This window comes from Siniperca chuatsi, linkage group LG21 (genome assembly GCF_020085105.1).
Source record: "Siniperca chuatsi isolate FFG_IHB_CAS linkage group LG21, ASM2008510v1, whole genome shotgun sequence".
NCBI classification, from domain to species: domain Eukaryota; kingdom Metazoa; phylum Chordata; class Actinopteri; order Centrarchiformes; family Sinipercidae; genus Siniperca; species Siniperca chuatsi.
In genome coordinates, this window is record NC_058062.1 from 13,316,945 (window position 1) to 13,344,623 (window position 27,679).

At 38.9% G+C, this 27,679-nt stretch overlaps 2 protein-coding genes across 8 annotated transcripts in view; both read right to left on the reverse strand.

Annotated features, from left to right (window-relative positions):
- The window catches only part of cacng5b (calcium channel, voltage-dependent, gamma subunit 5b), a 10,863-nt gene extending 536 nt beyond the window's left edge, over positions 1 to 10,327 (reverse strand). The window contains exons 1-7 of one of the 3 annotated variants that reach the window (XM_044180920.1): positions 9,964 to 10,320; positions 7,985 to 8,117; positions 6,504 to 6,771; positions 4,649 to 4,735; positions 2,944 to 3,084; positions 2,699 to 2,844; positions 1 to 1,317 (exon numbers count right to left, since the gene is read on the reverse strand). The exon at positions 1 to 1,317 is cut by the window's left edge and continues 536 nt beyond it. In XM_044180920.1, coding sequence (XP_044036855.1) covers positions 1,057 to 1,317; positions 2,699 to 2,844; positions 2,944 to 3,084; positions 4,649 to 4,735; positions 6,504 to 6,699 — 831 coding nt within the window. In that variant the 5' untranslated portion in view covers positions 6,700 to 6,771; positions 7,985 to 8,117; positions 9,964 to 10,320 and the 3' untranslated portion in view covers positions 1 to 1,056. Of the gene's footprint in view, positions 1,318 to 2,698; positions 2,845 to 2,943; positions 3,085 to 4,648; positions 4,736 to 6,503; positions 6,772 to 7,984; positions 8,118 to 9,963 lie in introns of all 3 variants that reach the window. The other 2 variants (XM_044180919.1, XM_044180921.1) reach the window with 2 other exon arrangements.
- Positions 10,328 to 11,424: 1,097 nt separating this feature from the next.
- prkcab (protein kinase C, alpha, b) overlaps positions 11,425 to 27,679 on the reverse strand; it is a 110,669-nt gene continuing 94,414 nt past the window's right edge. For all 5 annotated transcript variants that reach the window (XM_044180913.1, XM_044180912.1, XM_044180914.1 and 2 more), the window contains 9 exons: positions 26,396 to 26,536; positions 26,062 to 26,235; positions 25,333 to 25,424; positions 24,620 to 24,682; positions 23,657 to 23,795; positions 18,896 to 18,976; positions 18,421 to 18,528; positions 16,580 to 16,720; positions 11,425 to 13,893 (listed from right to left, as the gene is read on the reverse strand). In XM_044180913.1, the coding sequence (XP_044036848.1) occupies positions 13,729 to 13,893; positions 16,580 to 16,720; positions 18,421 to 18,528; positions 18,896 to 18,976; positions 23,657 to 23,795; positions 24,620 to 24,682; positions 25,333 to 25,424; positions 26,062 to 26,235; positions 26,396 to 26,536 (1,104 nt within the window). In that variant the 3' untranslated portion in view covers positions 11,425 to 13,728. The remainder of the gene's footprint in view (positions 13,894 to 16,579; positions 16,721 to 18,420; positions 18,529 to 18,895; positions 18,977 to 23,656; positions 23,796 to 24,619; positions 24,683 to 25,332; positions 25,425 to 26,061; positions 26,236 to 26,395; positions 26,537 to 27,679) is intronic.

Genomic DNA, 27,679 nt, shown 5'->3' on the forward strand with positions numbered 1-27,679 from the left:
TCAAAAAGTGTTTAGAGAATCGTGAATTTTTTTAACAATTGTGCCAAAGCAACTGAGAACTGTGACCTGTGAAGATAAAATGTCACTCCAAAAAACATCAGACACGGCCTCCCAGGGGATAAAGGTAGGATCATTGTGTAGAGGACAAAAACTAGGCTGTTTGATTAGAAGGCATTTATTTTAAAGATGAATTACTGTACATATTATATAAAAATCTATATAAAACAAATCTGTATGATCTCAGCTGGTCCATTCTAGATGTATTAATGTACCCAAAGCAAACCCAACGGCACTTCAGCAGGCTTGACAGGATATCTTGAGCCTGTTTGCTTCCAGGACATGCTCTGCTGTTTGTTGTAATAGTGGTGATGGGTCGCCCGTTCATTGCATCACACATGATGGTATGATGGTGTTTGCTCTGTGGGGTTTTGCTTTGGGAGAAAGATTTAGGTTTGCCTAATGTGGGAGGTTAGATTTTTTGCAGTGTGATGCGATACATCAATGCTGCTACAGTTAAAAGTACTAGAAGGAAAAAGTCCTAAAGCATAAAGAACATTTATGTATTGCAAAATGAGGAAGCCAAGATATTCACAAAAAGAAACAGCTATGAGGCACTGGAGGGTAAAATGCACAGATACAATTAAACCAAAATACAGAACCCCCCCCTTTTAGATAAAGTTGAAAAGGTAATCTACTGTATACCAAATTTTAACTTTTTGAGACCTTTGCAAATGAATAACATCATAACTATGTATTGTTTTTTTCTAAAACCTGGAGACTTTGCCACCACCTAGAAAAAAAACGGGTTCTGCTACGACAACAAATCTCAATCTCTGACCCGATAAAAAGCCCCAAGCGGCTCAGAAGGAAATATTTCCAAAGTCCTTAGGCCACACTCAAAGCTGCACATATTTTTCTGTCTGAAAAACATCAAACTCACACTTACATATCTAAGTTCTATCTTTTTCATGAAAGAAAACTGTCCTCATAAACCCTTGTGACCCCTTATGATCCTTTAGTCACCTATAGGTGGCCTCTGCTGTGATGACCGACCACTCAGCAGGGTGAAGAGGAGACCTGATCGTAGTCGGGGCATTTGAGGAGAGCGGGGTAGCTGGCGCTCATCTGGAGTGAAGCTTCACTCGAGATGTCGGAGGGACTTCGCCCACGCGACCAGGCCTCTGGGTGGAGGAACTGGCCCGAGTGGTCGGAACAGTTGCTGAGGCGAGGGCGGTAGAAACTGGGGTGACGAGGCTGGTAGATCTCCTCTGCTGTGTAGCGCTTCATGAAGAGGTAGACGGACATGACGCCTGCACTCTGCAGTGTATAGAGGGACACATTAGATTGAAATAAAGTCAAGGATACTGATCTTACATGTAAAAGAAACAATGCAATTTACAATAATAATGCATGCTAACATAACACCACACATTAGAGCCCCCTCTCTAGCAGTTTAAACAGCAGAAAACTGTTATTAAAACAGTTCTTAACTGATTGAACATTGTTTGTGATTGCTTCAGTATGCTATCATTTCTATACCTCAGTGCTGGTATGAATATCTCTAGCTGGTAGATTGGTCTCTACACCAGAATTTGCGATGTAAAATATTGATGTTAATAATAATTATAATGATACTAACAGTGTGTGTTAGCCATTAATTGAATATAGTGTTGCGGTTCCTTTCTGTGACCACTGGAGGGCAGTGACTACTTGTGATTCTTCATACACTCCCGTCAACTGTGAGCAGGCAGACAATACTACATTAACACTTTCAGTAAAAACTTTCAAAATGAAATAATCAAAAGAGACAGCAGTGTTTAATATTCTGTGTTACACCATAATATGTCATGAAGGTTGAAATTTAGAGAAGTGGTGGCTCTTTATTAGGTACGCCTGCACAATCTAAATATAGTCCAATACTGTTCCACCAGAACATCTATATTTATGAACCTCATAATGCAGTTTTTGGTGACGTTGTTGGAAATGTCTACATTAAATGTTTATCATTGAGGTCATAGTTAAAAGATGGTGTTGTTCTGGACTACATCACAGTATACTGACAGGTGTTTCTAATTTTTGGTCCTCCTGATTTACATACATGCGGGGGGCAGACTATTAGAAACACCTCTGAATATAATGCAGTCCAGTACAACAACAACACTAACTATGACCTCAATGTTAAAATGACAAAATGTCAAGTGTCAAAAACAAAACAACAACCAAAAAAACCCTGAACATTAGGCAACATAAAAGTAAACTTTGTGGCAGAACAGTTGTATTGATTGCATTAGACTGTGCAAGTGTACCTAATAAAGTGGATATTCACATCTAAAACTGTGAAGGAAACTGTGAGAAAACTTAAACAACTGTAATTTTGTGTCAGAAGTTTCTACTACAGTAAAAGTCCAGGACATGAGCACATTTTTTGGATGCGGCGTAAACTAAAAAATGTTTATGTAGCATTCGTGTGGAAATTTTTATTAAAAAAATTTGTATTAATGTGATATTTTAAGATTCTACTGTTTCATTTTATTCTACATGTTTTGTGTCTGTCATTTCACATCTTGGGACAAATGGTGCAAATAAGTGTTCTCACTTTAACATGTCATCCCTTGGATTAATGTGTTCTGTAGATCCGTAAATAAATCAAATTCAGAAAAACAAACAAAACAACAAAAACAAGCCGTTTGCTGCTCACCTCTGTGAGCAGGAAGGAGATGGCAGCAAAGGCAAAGGACCAGCCATACTTATAGGTAAAATAGGCCTCGCTGCTCTTAGTCCTGTTCAGCATTTCATCATTTATACTGGAGATGTACAGCACCAGACCCACCACCAGAGCCAGGCCTGAGAAAGACGAAGAAATTAATATTAAATTCAGAGTTGGACAAAGACAAGAAAGAAGAGAGGACAGAACCATGACGAGAGGGAAGAAGATCCGTGTACCCGAGAGGATAAAGAAGATTCCAGAGACAAACGCCAGGATGGTGCGGTGAGGCCGAACGTGTCCGATGTTGTTGAGGACGAAGCCGATGAACATGAAGAAAAGGCTGACCAGAGGGAACGGAGTGGCTGAGCGGATCATCTCTGAGGAGAGGTTTAACCCCCAAAACACACAACAGGCAGGTGTGGAAATCTCAGAGGCAGAAGATACTTACAGACAGACTGAATTTAATCTCAAAGTGAAATTAAGGAATGTGTTGTTGATCTATCCCGATTATACAGCAGCTGTTTTAATTTGTTCTTAAAATGTCTTTATAGAGGCCAAACCACAAATATAATGGTTCTGTTGGAAGGAAGGATTAACAATCACTGATTCACTAGAGTGGATGCACACTTCAGTAAAGCTTTGACACGGAGCTACACTGAAGGACTCGAGAGATTAATTTTCTGTGAAAAGGCAATAAGTATTCTGGAGAGGAGAAGCATCATGACGGTTCAGATGACTCAGCCTCATCAGTGTCTTTGATTGCAAAGACCGCTCAGCAACGCCAGGGCCTTCCTGCTGCACACACTCATGGTGACAGCAGGAGGAACATTAAATGGTGAAATAATCCAATAATTTTCTAAACTCAGCTCATTATTATGAATTGTTATTTCATTTTGCTTCTTTTCACAATAATATAGTTTATTGCAGCTGATTTTTATTTCATCACAGCAGTTTTTATTTTTTTAAATATCCTTTTTTCCAATGTTTTTTTATTTCAGTTTTTATTTCATAATGCCAACGATGTCTTTATATCTCAATTAAGACAAACAGGGGTGTCAGATATGTGATTGGCTGTTTCTTTTTTTTCTAAATGAACCAAAAACCAATCACATAACTTGCTCTGTCCTGTTTGTCTTGATTGACAGACAAAGATTGTGATGAAAAGTGGCATTATGACTGTCATAAAAAAAAAAACAGCTTTAGAGGTGCTGGTGGGTGGATTTTGTTACCTTTGGACAGAGCCAGGCTAGCTGTTTCCCTCTTTTTCCAGTCTTTCTGTAGCTTCATATTTACAGTACAGACATGAGAGTGGTATCAATCTTATCATCAAACTCTTGGCAAGAAAATTATAAAGTGTATTTCAACAAGTGTAATGTCGAACTATTCATTAAAAAATATATTTGATTAGTTCACAATGATTTCTTGTATTTTGTCTGTATTTTCTCAGATGTCATTATGTCTTTTTGAACACTTTGGGTCACCATACAGTAGGTATGGACTGTTTGTGTCTTTAGATACCTTCACTGGGCTACTGTTTACTTGCTCATATGGATATCTCTTGCTTAAAAAAACAAACAAAAAAAACACACATGTTGACAGTGTAATATGTTCATTTATACAATTTATCAGAGAAACACTTCCGCACTGGATTTTACTGAGAATCTGTCACCTTTTCCAGCCTCTATTCTGCCTATTTAGACCCTTAATGAGCGATATTCAGCTCTTCAAATTATCATGAGAAACTCACATGGTTGTGCAGATTCATTAGGTAAACAAAACCCTGACAACGTCAGAAGGTGCATATATTAAGGAGCATTGCCTTACTGGAAAACAAGTTTTTGCCATAAGAAATTCCCCTGGCTGTTTATGTGAACAACCTCAAGGAGGCGCCTTGAGTTATTAAGCCTGAGGCTGCTGTTGGAGGTTGGAGCTGTTACTCACTGAGCACGTTTACTGTGGACTCTGACGTCAACTGGACATTTATGGGCATGATGTACGCGATGGTAAAGCAGCGACCAGACTCGTCACCTGGAGAGGAAAGAGACAAAAAACGTTGTGACAAAGAGACAAGGTGAAGAAGAGAGATGAGGTGACATGATAAAAAACAAGGAATCAGAGAGTGAGAGTTGTCCAGTATCTCTTTTCTTAATGCACAACTCATAGACACAACAAAGGAGGAAAAAGCAAAGTTTACTATATCATTGTTCAAAACAGGCAGATAAGAAGTCCAAAAAGGTAGACAGGGACAAACTCTACAGCTTAGACAGCACAATAGATGATGTGTCAGGTAACAATGGCTAAAGGGCAGCTATTTATACAGTGGAGCTGATGAGGGAATTGGGAGCAGGAGTGGAGGTCAGGTAATGGTAAAAGGTGGAAACACACTGAGGACTAGAGAGCAGGACAGAGAGGGACATGTTAGGAGGGAGATATTAGAGACTGGCAGCCTTACAGTAGAGTAAAAGAGTTAAAAATTGTCTGTCGCCAGGACAGTAAACATGAATCACTGTTTGTGAGCATGATCAAGACACCAAAGCAAGAAGTGAGCCAAGTCATGTCAACGAAGGACACCTAATGAAACTGTTTTTTTTTACTGTACATTAAAGGAATAGTTCAACATTTTGGGAAATACACTAGTTTGCTTTCTTTCCGGGAGTTAAATGTGAAGATTGATATCACTCTTATGTCCGTACGCTTAATACAAAGCTACAACCAACAGACGGTTAGTGTCGCTTAGCATAAAGACTAGAAACAGGGGGAAAGAGCTAGCCTGGCTCTGTCTGAAGGTAACAAAAGCTGCCTCTAGGGCTCATTAATTAACATGTTATATCTCATTTGTTGTGTAAAAACAACAATTTCTTGGCCCGGACCAGAAACTTCCTGGAGTCTCCGCTGGTTGCCTGGCAACATAACCCCTGTAAAACGACATTTTTACCCCCAACAAATCTGGGCTCATATGTTCTGTATTTGTGCATGCGAGCTAACACAGACAACATGCATCATGTGGAAGATAAATGCAATATTATGTCTAATGTACATACTAGATTTGACTAAATAATGTGGGTTTTTTTTCTATATTTGAACACATCCTTGATGTAAAATGGGTTTCCTGTATTTAAAATAGAAATATTCAAGATGGATTTCAAACCTTGATGCCCCGTTTTCCTTAAATTTGTCATTAACTTTTTTAAACATAAGTGTGAGTTACATCACATCCTGCAAAGACAGCTACACAGTCATTATTATCACTTCAGCGTGTCACACACACACACACACACACACACACACACACACACACACACACACACACACACACACACAGTCAAACACAGAGGTGCAAGTTTGTGTATGTGCATATAATCACATTGCAGATTGTGCACTGAATGCAACTTGTTTTATAATGTGTGATTGAAAGAGAAGAAACACAAGCACACTTTCTATCTCTTTGTTGCTCTTTGTCTCACTCTGCCTCTTGTAGTCCACACTTACTCACAACCTCACACACACACACACACACACACCGAGGAAGTAATTGTGAATGTCATTCTGTGTCAAAGCTGATGCAGTGATGATATGTCACTCTGACAGGAACAGCTCCCTGCAGCTGCCACATTTAGATGCCACACAGTACAAATGAATGTCTTTGAATATGATTATTCCATTCTAAATTCTAACGCCATTACATGTATCTGTGCCAAAATCCTGATTTACACATGATTATCTGTCAAATTGCAGGAACACAGAGAAAGCAATCCAAAATCTTGGACTGTTTGGGAACCACAGACTCGTTACTAACCGGCCAGGAAGCAGACCCTCCAGAGGCCGGAGTGCAGCGAAGTCTTGATGTCAGTGCTCTGGTTCAGAGGCATAATGACGCCCTCCTCCAGGTACAACCAGTAGTCCGTGCTGACTGCCACTCCCAGCAGCCCCAGGCCGCTGATTGCAAAGACACTGCTGAGCAATGTCAGGGCCTTCCTGCTGCATGCGCTCATGGTGACAGCGGGGTGGGGTGGGGGGTATTCCAGCAGTCAGTGGTTCAAATTGAGGAAAGTCCAAGAGGCAATCTGGATGAGGAAGAGGACATGAAGGTAGTGTTACTGGTAAACAATTTAAAGGAGGTTGGTGTTCTTGAGCAAATAAATACATAGGTAAATAATGTAAAGATGAAATATAACCATGAAATGGTGAAATAATCCACATTTTTTCTAAAACTCAGCTCATTATTATGAATAGTTTTTTCATTTTGCTTCTTTTCATAATAATAGTTTATTGCAGGTAATTTTTATTTAATCACAGCAGTTTTTATTTTTCAAAATATTCTTTTTTCCAATGTTTTTTTATTTCAGTTTTTATTTCATAATGCCAACAATGTCTTTATATCTCAATTAAGACAAACAGGGGTGTCAGATATGTGATTGGCTGTTGCTTTGGTCTGAATGAACCAAAAACCAATCACATAACTGGCTCGGTCCTGTTTGTGTTGATCAACAGACAAAGATTGTGATGAAAAGTAGCATTATGAAATAAAACTGTTGATAAGAAATAAGAACAGACTGTGGAACAACATGCCATAACATTTCATTAAAAAAAAGCTGAGTTTTAAAGGAATAGTTCAACATTTTGGGAAATAGACTTCTCTGTTTTCTTGGCGAGAGTTAGATGAGAAGATTGATTCCACTGTCATGTTAACTTTAACTGTCTGGTTAATTTAGCTTAGCATAAAGACTGGAAACAGGGGGAAACAGCTAGCCTGGCTCTGTGCGATGGTAAGAATATCCACCTATCAGCACCTCTAAAGCTCATTAATTATCACGTTGTATCTTTTGTCACATTGTTTAATTCGTACAAAAAAGTGAGATTAAGAGGTGCGGGTAGGTGGATTTTGTTACCTTTGGACAAAGCCAGGCTAGCTGTTTCCCTCTTTTTCCAGTCTTTCTGCTAAGATACGCTAACTGTCTGCTGGCTGTAGCTTCATATTTACAGTACAGACAGGAGAGTGGTATCAATCTTTTCATCAAACTCTCTGCAAGAAATGAAAGGTGAAAACGTGTATTTTCCAAAATGTTGAACTATTTATTGAAAATTTGTATTTGATTATTTCATAATTTCACGATGATTCTGATGTACTTTGTCTGTATTTTCTCAGATGATTATTTATTTCATTATGTCTTTTTTATTTATGTATTTTATTTTTTTATAACACTTTGGGTGACCATACAGTAGGTATGGACTGCCTATTTAGACCCTTAATTAGCGATATTCAGCTCTTCAAATTACCATGAGAAAATCTCACGGTTGTGCAGATTCGTTAGGTAAACAAAACCCCAACAACGTCCGAGTGTTGTATACATTCGCCTCACTGGGTTTGTATTAAGGACAATCTCAGCGCCTTGGAGGTGGATAGACAAACCTGTAGACAGAGAGGATGAGGAGGGAGAACCATGTCTGTGAGCTTCATCTCTTTCTCCTGTCCACATGATATTTCAGAGTCTCTGACAAAGCTCTCTCCAACATTAAAGTTTTATAGTCACAATCAATTCTAATTGAGTCATGTCACTGTTAACTGTGTCCTAACCTGCCAAAAAAATAATAATAATGAAGTGTGAGTCAATAATAAAATGGTATGAGATACATTAAACATGTTACTGTGAATGCAAACACTCACATTACTTGAAATCCAAGACTGGGTTTTGACATTTTACTGCCATGAATCGGAGCAGAATCCCTCCAAAAGGTTGTGCGTTCATAAAAGCGTTCGTAAGTCAGAGTGGGAATTTGGATCACATAGTAAGACATCATCTACAGTGACAGGGTGATGATTTAGATCCCATTCAGATTCAGGACACGTGTGACCGATCTGTGGACAGTAATGGAATCAGCTAGAGGACATACTGTCAGGAAGAATTCGAATGGTCGCAAAGTCAAATTATGACAAATAATTTATACTGAGTTTTAGTTCCTGTAAGATGTTTATTAAATTTGTGCGGCAGTCTTAAAATGATGTGTCAGTACTTTCTCCAACACACGTGTACTTGAAGTCTTTCTCTGTTGGTCTCTGAACAAGTAGAATTTAAGCCCCTTTCAGATATTATTTCAAAAATCTGCTTGTCACCTCTCTTACTTTGAAGAGGCCTAATAGCTCACATTTTGCTTTCATATTCAGTTTCTTCCCTGTTATCAGTCCATATCAGCAGTATTATTGTTTTAACTTTTTACCTTTTTTATTAGATAGCGACAGTAGAGAGCTGGCTGGACTTAACTCAGGGATGTTGCAATTTTACATTACATTACATGGTCAGAGTCTTAAACCTCTAGGCCACCAGGATGCTGCTCTGCAGAATTATAAACCATAAAAATAAAGAATTGCCCTCAGGAAATTCACCTAAAATCTGCATTATCATTGTCCACAGTTGAGAAAAGGTCTTATGGGAGAAATGGACATTAAAATAATTAGATGATTTCTCAATATTTTCAAATGTGTGCAGTAAAATAGTCATCAAATGATTAATCAAGTCTTTGTTAATGTACAAACCCAGTGTAAAAAGACAAACTGAGCTACTACATGACTATAAATATAGTAGTCATGACTATAGAGCCTCCTCACATCCACATCAGATCAGATCTCTTCGCCATCTGTGTGCCAGTATGTTCTCCATTCTGCAGAAAACCTATGGCCAACTTTCAGTATGAAGTAAACAGATAAAAACAAAAGAACAGAGATACTCACACTTCACCTATCAAACAGGAAGCGCTCGAAATTTGTCTTTTTCTTCTCTCACATCAGAAATCAATAATCTAACACAACTGTCCCGCTGAAACATCATTTCCAACATCAGTTATACATTTATATCGTGACCTTCTCGCAAGCTTCTTGCAAATGATTAGGTTATACAGTTATTTGTGACTGCCATTGGAATTATATATAAATTATATATGTAGTTTTCACGATAACACGTAAATGTCAACCCTGAATTACCATGATACTCCTATAGAGACTCACAGTGCACCCGAGCGATTGTATGCGCATGTTAATATTCCAATGAAACACTACAATTTAAAGAAATATCAGCTATACCACGATGTGTATAGTAGCCTACATCAGGATGTAGTTCTGTGTAAACAACTACGACCAAATCAAAACCCCAATAAACTCACAACAAACAGAGTGATTATGTCAAACACGAATATAAGTCCAGTTTATTAAAAAAGTTTTACATGCAAACACATAATTTCAAAATAATGACTCCATTACATACTGTTTGTTGTGATCCGTCCAGTCTCCGCGCTGTGTTTCCTGCACTTGGAGAGAAAGATTGTGCTGAAAGTTGTGGATTAAAACCTCCTGCCTGCAGAGACCGGAGAGAGAGACGACTGTCTGCTGTGACGACTTGGAAGAAAATGGAGCGATGAACGATTTGGTCGCAAATTCCTGCAGAAAACTGTAAAGTGAAGCCGCGAGAAGATTTTAGGACCGAGGCGATGCAGCAGTGAGTCAGACAGACGCCTGGTCCTCCTGCACGAGCTGGTTTCAGCTGCTGAATGCAAATACACACACACAGAGTGCGTGTGTATATATATATGTGTGTGTGTGTGTGTGTGTGCGCGCGCGCGCGCGTAATTAAGGCACCAAGGACAGCTCCACTCAGCTCTGACAGGAAGTGAGACAGCTGGCTGTTGAGGTGATGTGTTTGCAGGAAGAAGAAAGTACAAGAAGTATCTGTAGGTCATAGACACAAACTGAACACTTGAGCTGTGAGAATAGAGTTTTTTTTAGTTACATTTTATTATATTTGTGACAGGTACATAAACATGCACTATCTGTCTGCGCACAGAGAGGCACACAGAGGGTTTGTGTTCAAGACATACTTTATATCCTGTACGTTGTATAAAGTGTAACTAATGGCTTTATTAAAGGTTAATAAAACCTTTATTAATGCTTTATAGATCAGTAACAGACCATTATTAGTGACAACTTTTAGTTGAAGAATATGTGTCAGAGCTGTTGCATTACTGGATTGCATTAGATTGCACAGATGTTCCTAATAAAGTGTCCAGGGAGTGTATGTGGCTATAGTGTATATTCTAATGTAGCATTTCTTGATTTGTCTTTAATTTATCAGAATGACCCCTCCACTGGGCAGTGTGACGACTTTTCATAAAGTCCAAAGACGTCCATTTCAAAAAGCACATGTTGGAATTCACGTTTTGAATCTTATGTTCCCTCCTGAGCATTATTAACACTTTCTTTGGACCCCTCCCTTGACTTAAAAAAACTGCAACACCTTCCTCTAATATCTTGAAATAATATTGAACATTTAATATTGAACTGGTACAACTTGTTTCATCGTGTAGCCCCAATTTAAACCACAATATCTTAATGGACCAATAATAAACCAATAAGAAGTGAAGCTGGAAATGTCTGGAAAACATCACAAAATGCTGAATATATTTTTGAATAATAGGCTTGTAATAAATAACTGGTTATTACTGCTACTGAGTGACCTGGGCACAGGTGGCAGCTCTGAGGGTACTGAGGATAATATTTTAACCTTGCCCCAAATTCCACATTTAGAAAATAAATATCCCCCACCCCCCCACATCATTTTCATACAGTCCTTTAATACATGTGGTTTATCACATGTGAAACAAAAATTCATTTTAGGTTGAACTAGCCACTTCAGACTGAACACTTGCCCCCCAAAATAAAACAGAGCAGATTCATATTTTTCATACTTTATTTATACACAGTATCCATCATACCACAACAAACAGAGGAACAAGAATAATCAGGTTAACAAAAGCAGGGGCAGTGAAAGGAAACGCATACAAACATCCCTGTGGCTCTAATTGTAGCCTGTAGTTGTGCTGTACCCTGACTGGCCTGACATTTGATAATCTCTGTCATGGGTCCAAAGTTGTTGTTTTTTTCTTCCTCTTCTCCGATAAAAGATTCTCAATGTGAGACATGTAAACATTCAGTTTTATCTTAACCTTAAAGATCTCATTTTGGTCCGGATGTGACAGCTGCAACACCAGTCTACATGTGAAGTAACTAATTCAGGGGTTAAGAGCTGTAGCCTTCCTAAATTTGGCAGTTTTATGAAACCTCACTGTTGTAGCTTTGTGTGCTCCAACCTCTCAAGAAAAAAACAGTGCTGGACTGGCAACAAAAAGACTCAGTTTGGCACCAGTGAACAAAAAAGCAAACAGAAGCATTTTACACACATTTGTCTGTTTATAATTCAGCTTTTTATCCAAACAGGTTGGGCTACATGACAGCGAGTGGGAGGAGATGATGAGCAGAAAAGCGCATGATGCTCGTCGGACGGGTTTGTCTCATTCTGCGCAACAAGGTGGGGAAACTCCATGCTCCACACCCGAGGGGGTCTTTGTATCATGCAGGGGTTCTTTCTCATGCTAAGATCAGGCCTCACCTCACGCATGCACACAATACACGCAAGAAGGAAAAGACACGTTTCAGCCACTGAGGGCTGTGAAACCCTCATACCATTATTCGGTTTTGAATTCAGTTTGTTACAGGAGTCAGCCCTGAGACGACCAAGGCGAGAGGGGGTTCAACCGTTTTACGCACAGTAGGTGCTGCATATTCTCCATGACACTGAATAGTAGAAAACAATTGATGAATAGTGGAAATACATAAAGGTTTGCTGATACCAAAGCTACCAAAGATTCAGCCAAACGTTTTATATATTTATATATATATGTGTGTGTGTATATATATATCTATATATATATTAGGGGTAATCTAAACATAGAAATGTTCAAACTGTCTACGGTAGTAAAAGCACATTCAGTTCGTAGTATAAAATCTGCAAGTAACTTCTCTTTTTGTAACATCTCTTTGAAACATATTTACAAACAAAAAACACAATAGAGGGTTAGACATCTCTCTCTGGACATAAAAGTTGAGTTAAGCAGAACATAAAACAGGAACAAAACCTTTTTTTCCTTAATGATTAGAAACTTTTCTTCAGAATGAGACTTTTCAAAACATACAACAATTATATATTAACATAGTTTATATCATAATACTAAACTTTACAATGATACCAGACGTGTACTGCATCCTAGAGTCTACTGCTCATACAGAGTCAGAAAATAAGCATGCAACAGAGATCTGCTTGGTGCATATGGAAATAGCATCTTTATACTTTAAAACACTGTTTCTTTGATCCACAGTTTTCTGACCCTATCTACTGAACTCATCCTGCATTCACCCACTGTAGGCAACATCCACTGCATTGAAAAGGCCTAGACAGCTTGTAACATATGTAGCATAATGTGCTTCTGTTTCTCTATGTTGAGTAAGATATACTGTAGTTCCACGTCCTACAAAACAACAGATATAAACGGTCCCTGTTTAGGGGTTTTAGTGTATTGACAGTGTTTGGAAAGCCAGAGGGGAAAAAACATAACAAGGACTTTAAGAATAGAAATGTGTTTTTCCACTTCTACTTTGGCACTCATGTAACAGTATACTACCTCTTTTTTTATAGTATAGAAATATAAAATACACGTATAGCGATTCAGAAGTAGATAAAGCCGGGACAGAGCAGAAAAATATGTTCCGTTCTTGTAGTGCATTGCAGCTTGTTGCGTAGTAAGACGGGGGATAACATGAGTGGGATGAGAAGGAAAACTTGCATCTTTAATACCTAATGAGACAGTAACTGATAGACACATTCATACACAAGAGAAAAGGCTGCAGGTTTGGAGAAACGCAGATACAGATTCAGAGTAAAGAACACATTATGAGATGTTTTGGGAAATTATGCAAAAGAACAAAAAACATCAGTGCCATGTACTTTTTCTCACCCACAAACATTGTTTTAACACTTTGCTCCACTCTCCTCAGTCATGTCTGTACACAGATATTGATAACTAGTAGACAGAATACTGTAGAGGGTGATATGAGTCTTTTGACAGCGGTACGTTTGTTGGAGTTTGGAAGGATCCTGTAGTCAGCGACAGTCCATGCTTTTGTGTTTTCTGCTCTCTCCTCATACCACACTGTGCAGTGATGGATGGATGAACTGAGGGTTCATGTAGGAGAAGCCTGCAAACTCGCTCTGGTCGATGTTGGCGATGACCAGCTGGTCAGGAGGGGTCAGCACAGGCTGCGCACGAGTGAAAAACTTGTCGAAGTTTTCCGCTCCTTTGCCACACTGAAAGATATTTAAAAAAAATGTCAGATGTGGAAAGGATCAATCGTTATTTTGATCTCTGGACTGTGAAAACGTACAAAAAGACGTTTGGACTCATGATTAAAAGCCTTTTCCTCATGAGTCTTTTATTAGAAAGCTTCAGCAGTCCCAGAGGGAAGGTGGTGCAGGGAAATGTCGAAGCCCGATGTGTAGCCGGGCAGAAGTTGTAATTAGATTAGGAGCTAACCCTAAGCATCCACAGTGGAGGTCATCAGCATCAGTGTGCAGCTCCGCTCGGGGCTGTCATGTGTCTCAAGCAGCTGAATATATATGGATATTGCTGTGTGTCACACACAGTATCATCACAGTCATGACACTTCTACGAGAAATACAAGACAAATTCCTCCAGAATGAGTAATGCACAACAAAAACAAATCTGTAGCTTACAATAAATTTCAGCGCCTGCTGTTTACGACACATTTTCTCAGGAGACATATCAGTATGTCGGGCCTTTTTCAGCTGCTCTGTAATATCACAGAAACCAAGCCATAAAGCCTCAGATGGATCTTTTGTTTGCTAGTCTCTTCAGACCAATTAATGATGCAGTGTATGCGCTCACAAACCCCCAAGATTGGATGGATCCACTTTTAGCATTGTGTTGCCCCCCGTGAGTGGAGGCAGATACATCCGCTGTGTAACCCTGCATTTATTGTGGCCCTTGTGTGGAAGTAAAGGGAACTCTGCTCTTAGAGAGCTATTTGTAATCCTCGGTGGCAGCGCATGTGTTGCATTGGGCGATTAGGGCAGCGAGGGTATGGAGGATGTGGGGGTCCACATACAGAAAAGGAGGGTTTTGCGGTGACAGGAGGAGGTTTAGGTGTCGAGGGGGCAGCAGGTGTTAGTGGCAGCGGGGCTGGTGGCTGCAGCTGGGATCCAGCCTCAAGCGCTGCTGGGTGCATATAAACCATTACACTGGGTGAGGATGAATGGGAACACAGACATACAATTCACACCCATTCATGCATACACACTTTAAGACTCTCTGAGGAAGTATTTCAATTCTTCAACAGTGATGCATTCAAGATTTTCTGGTGATTTGCTGTTTTTAGCATCGTACTCTGCACACAGGAATGGCGAGAAAACTAAATAAGAGCGTGAGAAAAATAAAACACACTACTCAATGTTTTATGGTCATTAGTTTCTGTCACCATCCCTCAACTCTTTCTGCGTTTGGAAATACCCACCTGATTTACTTTGAACATTAATAATGCTATTTCTACCGCTTGGCTGAGGTAGAAACGTTGGTGAAGACGTGTTGAGCTAAAGGTTGATTTAAACAATCTATTGAATAAATAATAATGTTATGAGACCTGCCTTCTCGTCTTTTTCTTGCTATCACAGCAGCAGCATGAATGCGTTGCCGCTCAGTCACTGTTGTATGGCTCAATAAATTAAAAAACAAACAAAATGGCAATGGATGAAAGGACCTGATGGTATGTGTGGGCAGATTTAATTCATGAAAGGAATGCCATACTCAGTTGAAAGCAACAAAGAAATGTCATGAATTTAACAACAGGTGCTCTTTTGATCAAACAATCTTGTTGTCCAATAATCTTGTTGCCTACTCAGAAAATTTGCATAAATTGATGGAAAACAGCAATGATTAGCTTTTTTCTTTGTCAACATTTGTCACTTGTTTTGCGTGCTCACACATACTGTACATTGAAATGGTTGCTGTAATCATTCCTTCTTTCTATACTGGCCCTGAAGAGATCCCTTTGTAAAGTGATTTTAATTTAAGTGATGGGTTCAGCTGAAGCTAATATGAGGCTTTAATGGTTTGAGTATCTGTGTATTCGCAGTATCTGCCAAAGTTACAGTGTTTTTAGTACAACATGTGTTCCTTTTGGTACTGTCTGGGGAAACACAACGAGGGAATTTTGAACTAAAGAGACTGCTGAGGCCTCATATCAGCTTCAGATTAACTTTAAAAGTAATGTTTACAAAGAAACAGGACTGTGGATTTTGTCCCCCATCTCTTAGATTGAGATTGCGTCAGGAAGATATCTTTTCACAGCCAGTATAGAAAGAAGGAATGATTACAGAGACCAAAAAACGCATGGGCTTGACTTGAAAAAATGTGAACCTATCCTTAAACATCTGAGCAACATTGGGTTGGAAATATAATGTTTGAAGTTTGCAAAAATGACAATGTGCATCAGACTGAAGTTTAGGCACATCAGTGTGTAATGTTATGTGTAGCATTGGGCAGGATGACGTTACAGTAACATGATATGAATTTGTCTAGCATCATATATTTTGCCTCTTTGTTCCAGGAAATGTTGCAAATCAATTAGCAGGATGCTTTATGGCAATATCAGATTTTTATATAATTTTTCCATCTATTAAATTTGCTGGATTTGTCAAGAACAGACATTCCTGTGTGGATATTTCATCTATTAATAGTTTCTCAAATGATTTTCCAGAAAATGTCACGATATATATCAACTTAATATCCCATGTACTATGATAGAGGATGACTGACTGGTCAATTTGATCTTCTTATTTAATTTTGGAAACATAGCTGTATAAACAAAGATCGGCATTAACATCTGGATAAGCACACGTACAGAACACAATCTCTCTCTCTCTCTCACACACAAACGTGCACACACACACACACACACAAACTGACGGTATCACTCACCACTTTGGGTTTAAATGGCGGCTGGATCTCTCTGTTTGCCAGGCGTTCCCAGTCGATGCGTCTGAAGAAGGCCTGCTCCCTGATGTCCCTCTCCCCCTCTGGGCCACAGCCGAGACGCTTTGACGGGTGCTTGGTCATCAGCTGGTGACAAACAGAAGAGGAGGGATTAGAAGATGTGACTGAGGCAGTTAGCTGCTTGAGGCAAAGAAGGTAAAAATAGTGAAGCAGAGAGGGACGGAAGTGTGTAAAAACTATCTCTGTAGCTAACTTATATATCAACTATCCACTCTTATCTTTGCTTCTTGCCTTATGCAGAGCCAGACTGACACTTATACTGTTTTCACTCATCCAGCTTTAAAATAGTCGCAGGAAATTACGTTGCCTTTTCATAGCTCAGTTTCTGATTCAGCAACCACTTTTAATTTCGACCATGAATCATTTTTGCAAATGAGGTCTGAAGCAGACAATATGAGGGATCAGGATTATCTCTTTTGTCACCGGCCCTGAGATTATGAATGATATGATTTTTCCGTGGCGGCATGCAGCTACAGGGTGAAATATCATAATAAATGAAGGCAGTGTATGTTATTAAAAGTCTGGATCAGACTGTGCCTCTGGTGTGTAAATTGACTCTGAAAACTAATTTCCTTGTTGGTAAATAATCGTAATCATGACAGCCATGTGATGTGATGCCCAGGTATGAGAGGAACAGGTGCCCGCTAAATAAAGGAAGCGGAAGTCATGGAAATTTGTGAATTGACAGTGGGAACACTTTGCTGGAGCACCAAGTAAAATGATTTACTATACTGATATAATGGAAAACTAAAACCATCTTCCGTGTCATTTTACCCAAAAAACTAAAAAGATAGTGGGAAAAAAGATGCTAGGGGAGGTTATATCTGACATAGAAAAAAAAAATCTAAACTACCGCACTGGTGGTTTAGCAACCTTTAGCCATATAAGAATTGACAGTAGTGGTCACATTTATGTCACATGTCACACATTTCGTTGCTCTGATTGGTTGATACAGCGCAAGGCACCAGGCTCATGAAACTCAGATCAAACTGTCAAACTGAGAAAGTTTGTGACCACAGTGCCATTTTCTCCTGCTTGGGGCCCCAATTTGCATGTGTCGCTCAGCACGCTTCGTTGCTCTGATTGGTTGTAGGTCTTTCCAATTGCATCCAGAGGCATTTTGGTCTGTGCCCGTTGATAATGCTCCTTGGAAATCTAAAATGAACTGAGAGGTTCCAGACTAATACACATTTGCAAATTAGTCTGGCGATGCCAGGCTATGCTTTGTCTGATTAAAAGTCAAAAACTTTTCCAAAAGCTATCCAGCTGAAAGACACTATCAAGTTGCTTAACCCAAGTGCGACTAAAAGTCAGGATATCTCGGCTTCTGCTGCTTCAATTTTGACCATTGTTTTTTTATCTTGCAACTTCTCCAACTTTATGGGAGCACAACATAAAACTGCCAGAGAGCCTTTCCTAACTCTCAGGCACCCGAGGAAGACCATTTGTGGTCGAATCGCTGTCATGTCCATGTAGAATTAAAGAAGAACTGGGAAGAGTTTCTTTTTTGTGTGTGAAGACAAAAACTAACCCTTTTCAGAACAGCCCCTGCTCTCTGTTATATTACCAGGCAAAAATAACTTAACATAGACAAAAATAAAGATGGTAAAATGATTACTGTGATGGATTATGTATGTTTCAAGTCTCTGCAAGTTGATTTTAATTCCACACCAGCATTTAAATGAAAGCAGTGGGCACATGGAATCTGGAAATATGTGGTACAGTATGCTTTATAAAATACTTTAGGTTCTTTAAACAGTACTTACTCCCTTGCAGATGGACACAGCTTCTTTAGACATAGACTTGGGGTAGGACACGTTGTGCTCCATGATGGACTGGAACAGCTCATCTTCATCCTCTCCATCAAACGGTGGCTGAAGAGAAAGACAAACACAGTGTCAATTAATCTATTAAATGTTCAACATAAAATGTCAGAAAAAAGTGAAAAATGCCCATCAGAGTCCCAGAGCTCAAGTTGTTTGTTTTATCTGACCAACAGTCTAAAACTCAAAGAGATTCAATTTACAGTGATACAAAACAAAACAGAAATGCAGCAAATCCTACCATTTGAGAAGATGGAACTTGTTTTTGCTTGATAAATGACTTAAATCACTGAAATTATTGGTTTTAACAGCACAACTTTATGGATATACACCACTAAATGCGTAGTCCTAACTGAGGGATGATAATTAGATAAAAACCCTTATAGACCATTACTGGTGCAGTAAAACAACATATTACCTGTCCTGCCAGCATCTCATACAGAAGAACTCCATAAGCCCACCAGTCCACTGATTTTCCATAAGGCTGGTATGCTATAATCTGACAGAGACAAAAAGGGAAAAGACTTGGAATAATCAAACATACACACACTACTGTACCTAGTGTGTGTGGTTCAGTGATAAAAGACAGCTTTATTTCTGCTGCCAAAATCATTTTCAGACCTGTCTCTATTCTGTCAGTATTTTTTGACTGCAGGCAGGTAAAGACAAATGCTGCAGAGTTACATACAACCCAGAGAGCTGCAGTAAAGATTTCAGAGAAACTGTGAACAGAAAGTAGCATTTCTCCCATATAAACTCTAACCAAATCAACCACCGTTAACTACAGTCAGCTATTTTGAGCTGCCATGACAAAGGCACTTTCTCCTACCATCCAATTTGCCATCCTACACCTCCCTCCCACACACACCCTACACACACACACACACACACACACACACACACAATAATAATAATCATGCAAACGCACAAGCAAAGAGCTAAATCACAGCTGTACTCGCCTTTAACCGAGAAAGAAAAGCAGCAATTTATACAGTTCACAAAGCTACAATTTGTTGCTCAGCTTTCTTTTAAAAACAGTACACCCACACATGATATGCAAGTGTTTATGTCTCTCTCCTGATATACTTTATCAAAAAATACAGCTATGTGTTTGCATCCTGTCAAAGGGTTTTTCTTGGGATATTTTGTGTGGATGAAAACTAAATGTTTTGCAGGTCAAAACAGCACAGATGTGTGCCATAAATTGAAGTCATAAGAGCAATTAGAAAGGCAAAGAGAAGTCATTATAAAGCCATTAATATCTGATGAAAAAAAAATCTTATTGAGTTATGGCTGATTTATTTTTGCCATGAGGGATGGAGAGCCCAGGAAGTCTATAAAAAGACTTGTGTAAATGAAGTTTGCTGTAAGAAACTGGGAGTAAGGGCTTCCCTCACCTCCCACCTGTGAGACAACATGCTCCCTCATGAGTCAGCGCAGACAGATGGGAGTGGATAGATACACATAGAAATACATATACACATATTACCAAACATCTATTTACCCTAAGTGAATCATCTCTGCTCTTTACTGTATAAATAACTCTTATTTTTCTTTTTTTGCTGTAAGTTTCTGACCTTACATCCGTTGCTTGATATTTCCTGTGATTTGTTATAACAGTAGAAAGATCACTTCAGATAAGAACATTTGCCCCCCCCCCCCACAAATCACAAATAAGGCATTTTGCTGATACTTTATTGGGACTGTTTGTTAGAAACCAGCCCACATTCGCAGTCCTTAAATAACCTAAAGCCCAGACGCATTCAGTGTTTTGCTCAAGGACACCTCAGTAGGGCAGAATAGTTTGCTGTCATAGTAGTTTGAACACCAGCACAGCGGTGTTCAGTTTGTTCCTTTAATTTGTCACTCCTTCATACATCTATATGCTGTACAGTATATTATATATTAATATACAGTTTATCAAGAGTTTAAGTGAGGCTTGTACATGAACCAATTGGTCTGTCTCACTGTCAATCAACAAATCAATAGCCCTGGTCCTAATGAACAAAATGAACTATCACGCCTCTTTGCATGTTCTAGCAATCCAAGCAACATTTGAGCATCACTTCTGGCTGTGTCCCATTCTTCCAAATGGGAAATGGGGCTATAGAGAGTTTACTGAACTATTCACATTCTGGGTGTTGAGCCTTGACCTCTATGAAGTCAGAGATTTGATTTGAGTTCAACCTGAGTAAAAGTTACTGTGACTAAATCTTTGTTGTAGCCCCTTAGCAATTTTCGCCTGTGTTATTGATGAGGTTGTTGTAAACTCACAGTCGCCAAAAACCTAACAGATTACACTGGTTAGTTGTGGTAACGTTCTGTAATGAGCTATCATATCTGATTAAATGCATTTTGTAGCATTTTTTTCTACCTAAATTCTACATGTATATATGCAACTATTCACTTAAAAAAATCTTCATTATCAAATAGTCCTGATTATTCCCTGCAAAAGAAAATGTGCAATTTGAAGCTAATAAGAGACTTTGAGATAACTGTAAGTAGGAACAAAACTCAAGTTTTTGGCCTGGGACTGAAAGGGTTGATAACTGTAGGGAACATACATCGTTGCTGGATAACATAGCACAGAGTAAACACCAACAAGTGTGTGAGGCAATGTGACAGACAGAGATTTGCTCGCTTGCTGCCTTGTCTTCGCAGGTCATGTGGTGAAACGTTGGACTATGTGGTGTTGGACCACTGTGACAATAAACATGCGGTGAAAGGATGGTTAGTGTCTCTAGTGTCGCTGTAGATGTTACTGTCTACCAGGCAGTCTGAAGTTACCCACTCGTTAGTCTGGCATGTGTTTGGGAATGGATTTGGATGAATAAACCTAAAATATTAAATACCTCCCTGGAGGTTACTAACTTCTTACCATAAAGCCCTTTAACTGCTAAGCTAAGCTTAATTGACCGTTGACTTAGTCCGATCCCCTTAGTACAGTTGCTACGTCTGTCGAGCTTTCTGTTCTCACATAGCACATAATGAAGTTTATAGTGATAACGGTGGAAAATTTACGACTCGAAGTAATTTTTGAAACAATAGATCCTTGACTTCAGACAGAGGCCTCTCATTTCTATATGGCAACTGTTGATTTTGCCACTGTAAATGACAGCTTTCGTCGGCAGATTTTATCAGCTGTAGCTAGCTATCTAATTAAGCTAACATTGGCTCCAGGCTGACTTTTTATTGTATGCAACTGGCTTGTTCTTAAACAGCAACTCTGTAAGACAGGTCTTAAATCTGCACTTGATGGCAACATGCTTGTATGATATCGTAGTGGAATACTGAGGCTACAGTGGCATGTCTCAAAAAGCATCCTTGCTAGTTAACTAATAGTCCATGTAGCTAGCTAAATAAACAAACAGCATTGTTGTTATATTATATTGTCACTTTTATGTTATAAGACAAAAGCCTTTAGAGTGAGGACCGGTGTGTTTGGCAAACATAACGCTGTCTTGGGTAACGCTGGGTGTAGCTGAAGTGTAATCTTCCCCAACAGTGTTGCCAACTCTTGCGAGAAACCGCAGTTTAAAAAACAAGCCCATTATTACTATAGCCTGTTACAGCCTCAATGTATATTGATATACATATTAAAATAAAACCACTCAGAGTTTGAAAAGTAAAAACACATTTTATTTATATTAGCTTTGGTGGTTACTTTGGTGGTATTTTAGGCTGATGCTGACAACTTGGAAAACATTATCCAGTAATGATTACAATTTACATTTACAGAATATGTGATTGTTGGATTACTCACAAAGCGTGATGTAATCTGATTACATCTAGCTTGTATAGCCAGACAATAAAAAGCCAGTAATAATGCTGATTTAAATTTAAAAAGGAAAAGAAGAATCATGTGCTCCATTGACTTCTTTCATCATCTATAAAAAAGAAGAAATCAGAGTAGTCAATATTATTTGGTACAGATTAAATGTAAAAATCTCCACCGATAATGGCTAGGATAATGCCTTCAATCTAAAATGAAAGATGTGTTTAAATTGAATTAGAAACAACCAACCTATAAACTACTGTATTAATGTATTGTTAAATTACAAAGGGTAGCCTACACAGAGCAATGTCAAAATTCATAAGAACGGTGCACTCTAAAAATAAAACTAAACCTATTAAATCTGACCATACAGTCTATTAATCTGGCTCATAACAGGGCAGTAATCGCAATAAAACCAGATCGGTTAGGCTACAACATGATTGACATGACATTGATTTTTCTCCAATGAGAGTAAGGAGGGGGCGGTAGGTCCACGTGGGGATTTGTAGGAAGGCAAATTACACTACAGCACTGATATTATTTGTGAGACTGTAAGCAGACAGTGTCAATCAAGTCGCTTGTCAGATTTGCCTAACAAGCAACCATATTTTTTAAAACAAGCCCAAAAAAACACAAGCCTTGATTTTTTCAAGCGACTTAAATAGAAAAGCCCAAAGTTGTGCATTATAAGTGGACTTGGCAACTATGTTCCCAAAATCATAGAATAGAGTGGAACAGAGGTGTTAACAATTCCACTGGACACGGCTCTATGATGTTCTGTCCTCCGCACAGCTCATGGATGTATGATAAGAACTGTATTGCGACGAAAAAATCCCTTGCGGCCCAAAAAGTATTTTCCCCATAGACCACCATTATAAAGGAGATGTCTGTAAAACTGTTGACAGAACACCTCGAACTGCAAATAAGGTCAATTAACGCAACGAGAGAATGCTAGTTAGTTAATGATGTCTGATGATTGCCTTTGGAAGTACACTCAGTTAACGTTACTGTTGTTGGTAAGCTAGTTAGCCGGGCATGCTAACAATTGCATCGTATGTTAATAGATAAACACATTGTTAATCTATTTCTTACACGTTTGCTCCTGTGCTTTTGGATTTGGAGAGGCTAGGAAAAAACCTCAAACCTAAACCCTCAAAACTCTCAAAATACACGTGGAGACATCAATTGACAGACGTGCCACGCCTAGTTACGGTTGCTAAGCTATGAATGGACAATATCTGTTCGGAGGAGGGGTTTAGCTAGCAGTTAATTCACTCCATTTCAAATCCATAATATAGTGGACAAGAAAGAAAAATAAGATGCAGAGCGATCCCTTAGTTTTTGTGGCGTTATCCTTACTGTTATCTGAGCCAAGTTTCCCCATTACAGACATCTCATTCTCACCTCTGGTGCGATGTAGTCCGGGGTGCCACAGAAAGTGCGCGTGGTCATGCCTTCATACATGTTCTCCTTACACATGCCAAAGTCAGCAATCTTGATGTGGCCCTCGGAGTCCAGCATCACGTTGTCGAGCTTCAGATCCCTGCAGCAGAGACAAGTTGTGAGCATTTGTGTACATGCATTTTTTCTGTCTGGATTTGTGACCACTTTGATACTTGTTGTGTGTTGTATGTCCAGACTAGAGAGGAACACAGCCAAGTGTTGCTCTATATCACCGCCACCTCTCTGAGCAGTTTATCTGTCTGCAGCACACATCATACGCTGGGAAACAAATAATTTTTTCCCTCATCCTGCTTCCTCTGTGCTACAATTCAGTCTGTGTCTCTGCTTGTGTTTCATGTCTCAATTCTTTATTTTCTTCCCCTCATTCATCACTTCTGGCAGCTATATCTGTCACAAAGTTGTGTCCCAATGCCAAACACAAGGCTGTTGGGATATGAAAAATGGATGCGAGTCAGGGTGACCTTAGTCTCTGTCAAGCATTTCTTTCTGTCCTTTCTATTTTTGTTTTTTTTTTTGCATAAGGGTGATTAGTATGGATTTAATACTCCTTCCTGAGGGTATCAAAGCTGTGCAATGTAAATACAGATGGAGCAGTAAGGTTAAATCTACACAGCCATTTTTAATCTCTTTCTTGCATTCTATCTGTCCACAATTCTATCTGGACCTGCTTACCTTTCCTCCTTTCTTAATGTCTCATTCTCAGTCTCAGTCTGTTTTCTCCTGATTGTCTTGTCCTTTGTCTGCTTTGCTCTGCTCATCAGCCTCTCTGTCCAAGTCAATATCTAAACTACTTTATCGTGTACAGTAAAATGTTTTACTGTAAATAGCCTGTGTGTGTTTTGTTTTCCATGTAACAATGAATGAATTAAAAACATAAATCTGGTTTCTCTCTGACTCACCCACCTGTAGATGATTCCCTTTCGGTGTAAGAAAAACAAACCGACAGCAATCTCTGCAGCATAAAACCTGCAAAATTGAAAATCAGAAAATAGATACACATCTTGACTAAATACATTTGTCAGGGAAGTGATTCTACTGAAATACAAGAAAGTAATACACAAGAATCCCTTGCCCTAAAGAATAAATATGATTATGAATAAATCTTGGGAAGACCTGGTGGTTTAGGGGTTAAAGTACTGACCATGAACTGCAACATTGTCGGTTCACATCTGGATTTGGACCTTTGTTGCATGTCATTCCCCATCCCTCCTCTCCATTCATTTCCTGTCATCTCTCTACTATTAAATATCTAATAAAAGCATAACATATCCAAAAAATAATTTACATTAATATTAATAATAATTAATTAATTAATTATATATTAATAAATCTTTATTTTGATGATAGCCTCAATATAAATCAGATCTAACACTCTGTCTAACCTTAAATTTTATAATGACATCAGAGCCTGTGTACTGGTTAAAGGGACTCCTATTATAAATGTTTTGAACACAAATAGCAGAGTTTTAGGACTTAAATGTCACTGTAATACAGTAGTGGGGCTTCGTTAGCTATAGTATTAACTCGAGGTGGGTGGAAACCTTTTAAGCTGCCTGGTAAATATCTTTGTTATTGTTAAAACATGTGCCTGTGGATAAACTATAGAGTGTCCTTACACTGCCTGTGGCTCCTTGAATTTGCCCATACGTTGGATATGATACATAAGGTCTCCCCCGTTGATGTACTCCATCACAAAGTACAGCCGATCCTAGAAAAAAAGGACGTTATTGCCCAAAGAGCAGCTCTAAATAGATGCTACACAAAGAAAAGTACAGCATGTGCACACTACTGACAGCAGTGCATTACATAGAATGATCTTTAGGGGGAAAAACATGTGAAAATAATGTATATATAATATTCAAACATCTTATCTAATAGTCTACAGTCATATATCTTAACACGTGGTTGAGATATTAAAATGCCTGACATGATCTATTCTTTCAGTATAGTGGCTGCGGTCAGCTCATATACATATATTACGAGTCAGGTAGCTTTGATGAGTAAATGTAATTTTTACTAAAGACTCCTTGAGTCACCCTGTCTACGCACAGAGTTGACGTCATACTGGAGACTTCGTATTCAAGGGTGGTCTCAGCTCAGTATCAATTTCCTCCGCAAAAAGTGTGAATATATGTAAAGCAAATACAATGTAACAGCCACACACAAGGACACACAGACCGGTTTAAAATGCCAGGGACTGAAGAGACGGCTGATGAAAGAATGATGAGGGAGCACAATGGCGCCCTTTATGAACAGAAAAGTGATTTTCTTTGTGTGTATGAGCAGTTCTGCAGCAGTGCAGGAAGAAGGCATTAAAAATAATCATGGGTGGAGTTTTTACACACCACAGTCTGGAAGCAGGAGTGGAGCTGCGTGAGGAAGGGCGGTTTGTCTCTCTGGGCCAAGACCCTCTTCTCCACCATCGTACATTCGACATCGTCATCCTGGATCACAACGTCTTTCTTCAGGATCTTGACGGCGTACAGCTCCTCTGTTGACTTCATCTCTGCCAGCATTACCTGCAGTGGATGAAGACACCACAGGTCAAAGGTCGCAATGAAACGAAGAGTCTGAATTTTGAAGCGCCAAACATATGCCGACTGTCAGGCATTCTTTGGCTGCCATATTTAAAGTGTTAAAACGATTAATGGCCTTCCATATTAGCATCTTGGCTCTCACCTTGCCAAAGCTGCCCTTCCCCAGCAGTGCCAGGAAGTTGAAGTCACTCAGTCGGACCCGGTCCATGTTACCTGAAGGCAGGCTGAACCGCCGGTGGTCTGAAGGCGTGATCACTTTCTTACCGTGGCCCAGCTTTGCTTTCTGTGGCATTCAAGTAAAAAGTATATTCAAGATTTTAATTTGTCTACTGTTTTGGGTGTGTTACATGAGATTTTATGTACATAGTTTGATCGTTTAGCGTTCACAAATGAAGCCAATAATAATAGTAATAAATCAAACATGAATGTTAAGTTGTTTTCTGTTCTGTGCTTTTACAGTTTGATTGTATTGTTTAAAAGATAAGTAATACTATATATGATGCCTCCCCCCTCCGATATGTCTTGACTTGGCTTTCACAGAGAGTTCTTTTAATCGCTGGTTGCTTGATTTTCCTCAGTAGAAAACAAATGTGAGGACACTGGAAGTGTGCTTGCCACCTATTACTCACAGTAGGAATGTGTGTCGTTCTTCAACTTTTCAGTAAGATATAATTTCCATCATTAAAAACTGAAAACACATTAACTGATAATGTAAAAACCATAAAAGCATTTTAAAATGTACTAAAAATATCTCTCTAAATAGGTTGAAAATGCAAGAACCTGTCGATGACATCAATTCAATGAAGATGAAAATAAAAATATATTTATTGCATCATTAATTAGAAATAATAATGTAAAATGTAGTTTAAAGGAATGTATCATATTATTGTACCATATTAATGATCTCCTGGATTACACCCCTTTTGAAACAATGATGTTATTGGTTAAATATTATAAACTTATGTTACATTTTCAATCCCATTCAAGATATTTTTACTGTATTTTGCATGCTGGCCGTTACGTTCTAATACATGATGATAAATTCTGTACTTGTTTAGCGTTATCATTTGCTGCAAGGTGTCACGACACACTAACATCCCTCACAATCATAAAAAAACTGGTTAGCTGCATATTGACAAGTCAGAATCAAATCACGCTTCTCTATTCTTTCTCTATGTAGAATAAACATACAGTAGTGATCTATTTTTTCCCTCCACTGACATGCCAGACATCCTCACAGATATTCAGCAGGATCTCTCTACTGGTACATTTTGGGAAATTGTGAGGTAGGCAGTCAGCCTCACAAGGTTCCCTGTTGTTATAATGACCGGTCTGCCAAGCGTGTTTGAACAAATATTAGGCAATTAGGACCCTGCCAGCTCCCATCATGGCTCCTGCGGTTGTCTGTTTCTGTCAGATGTCTGGC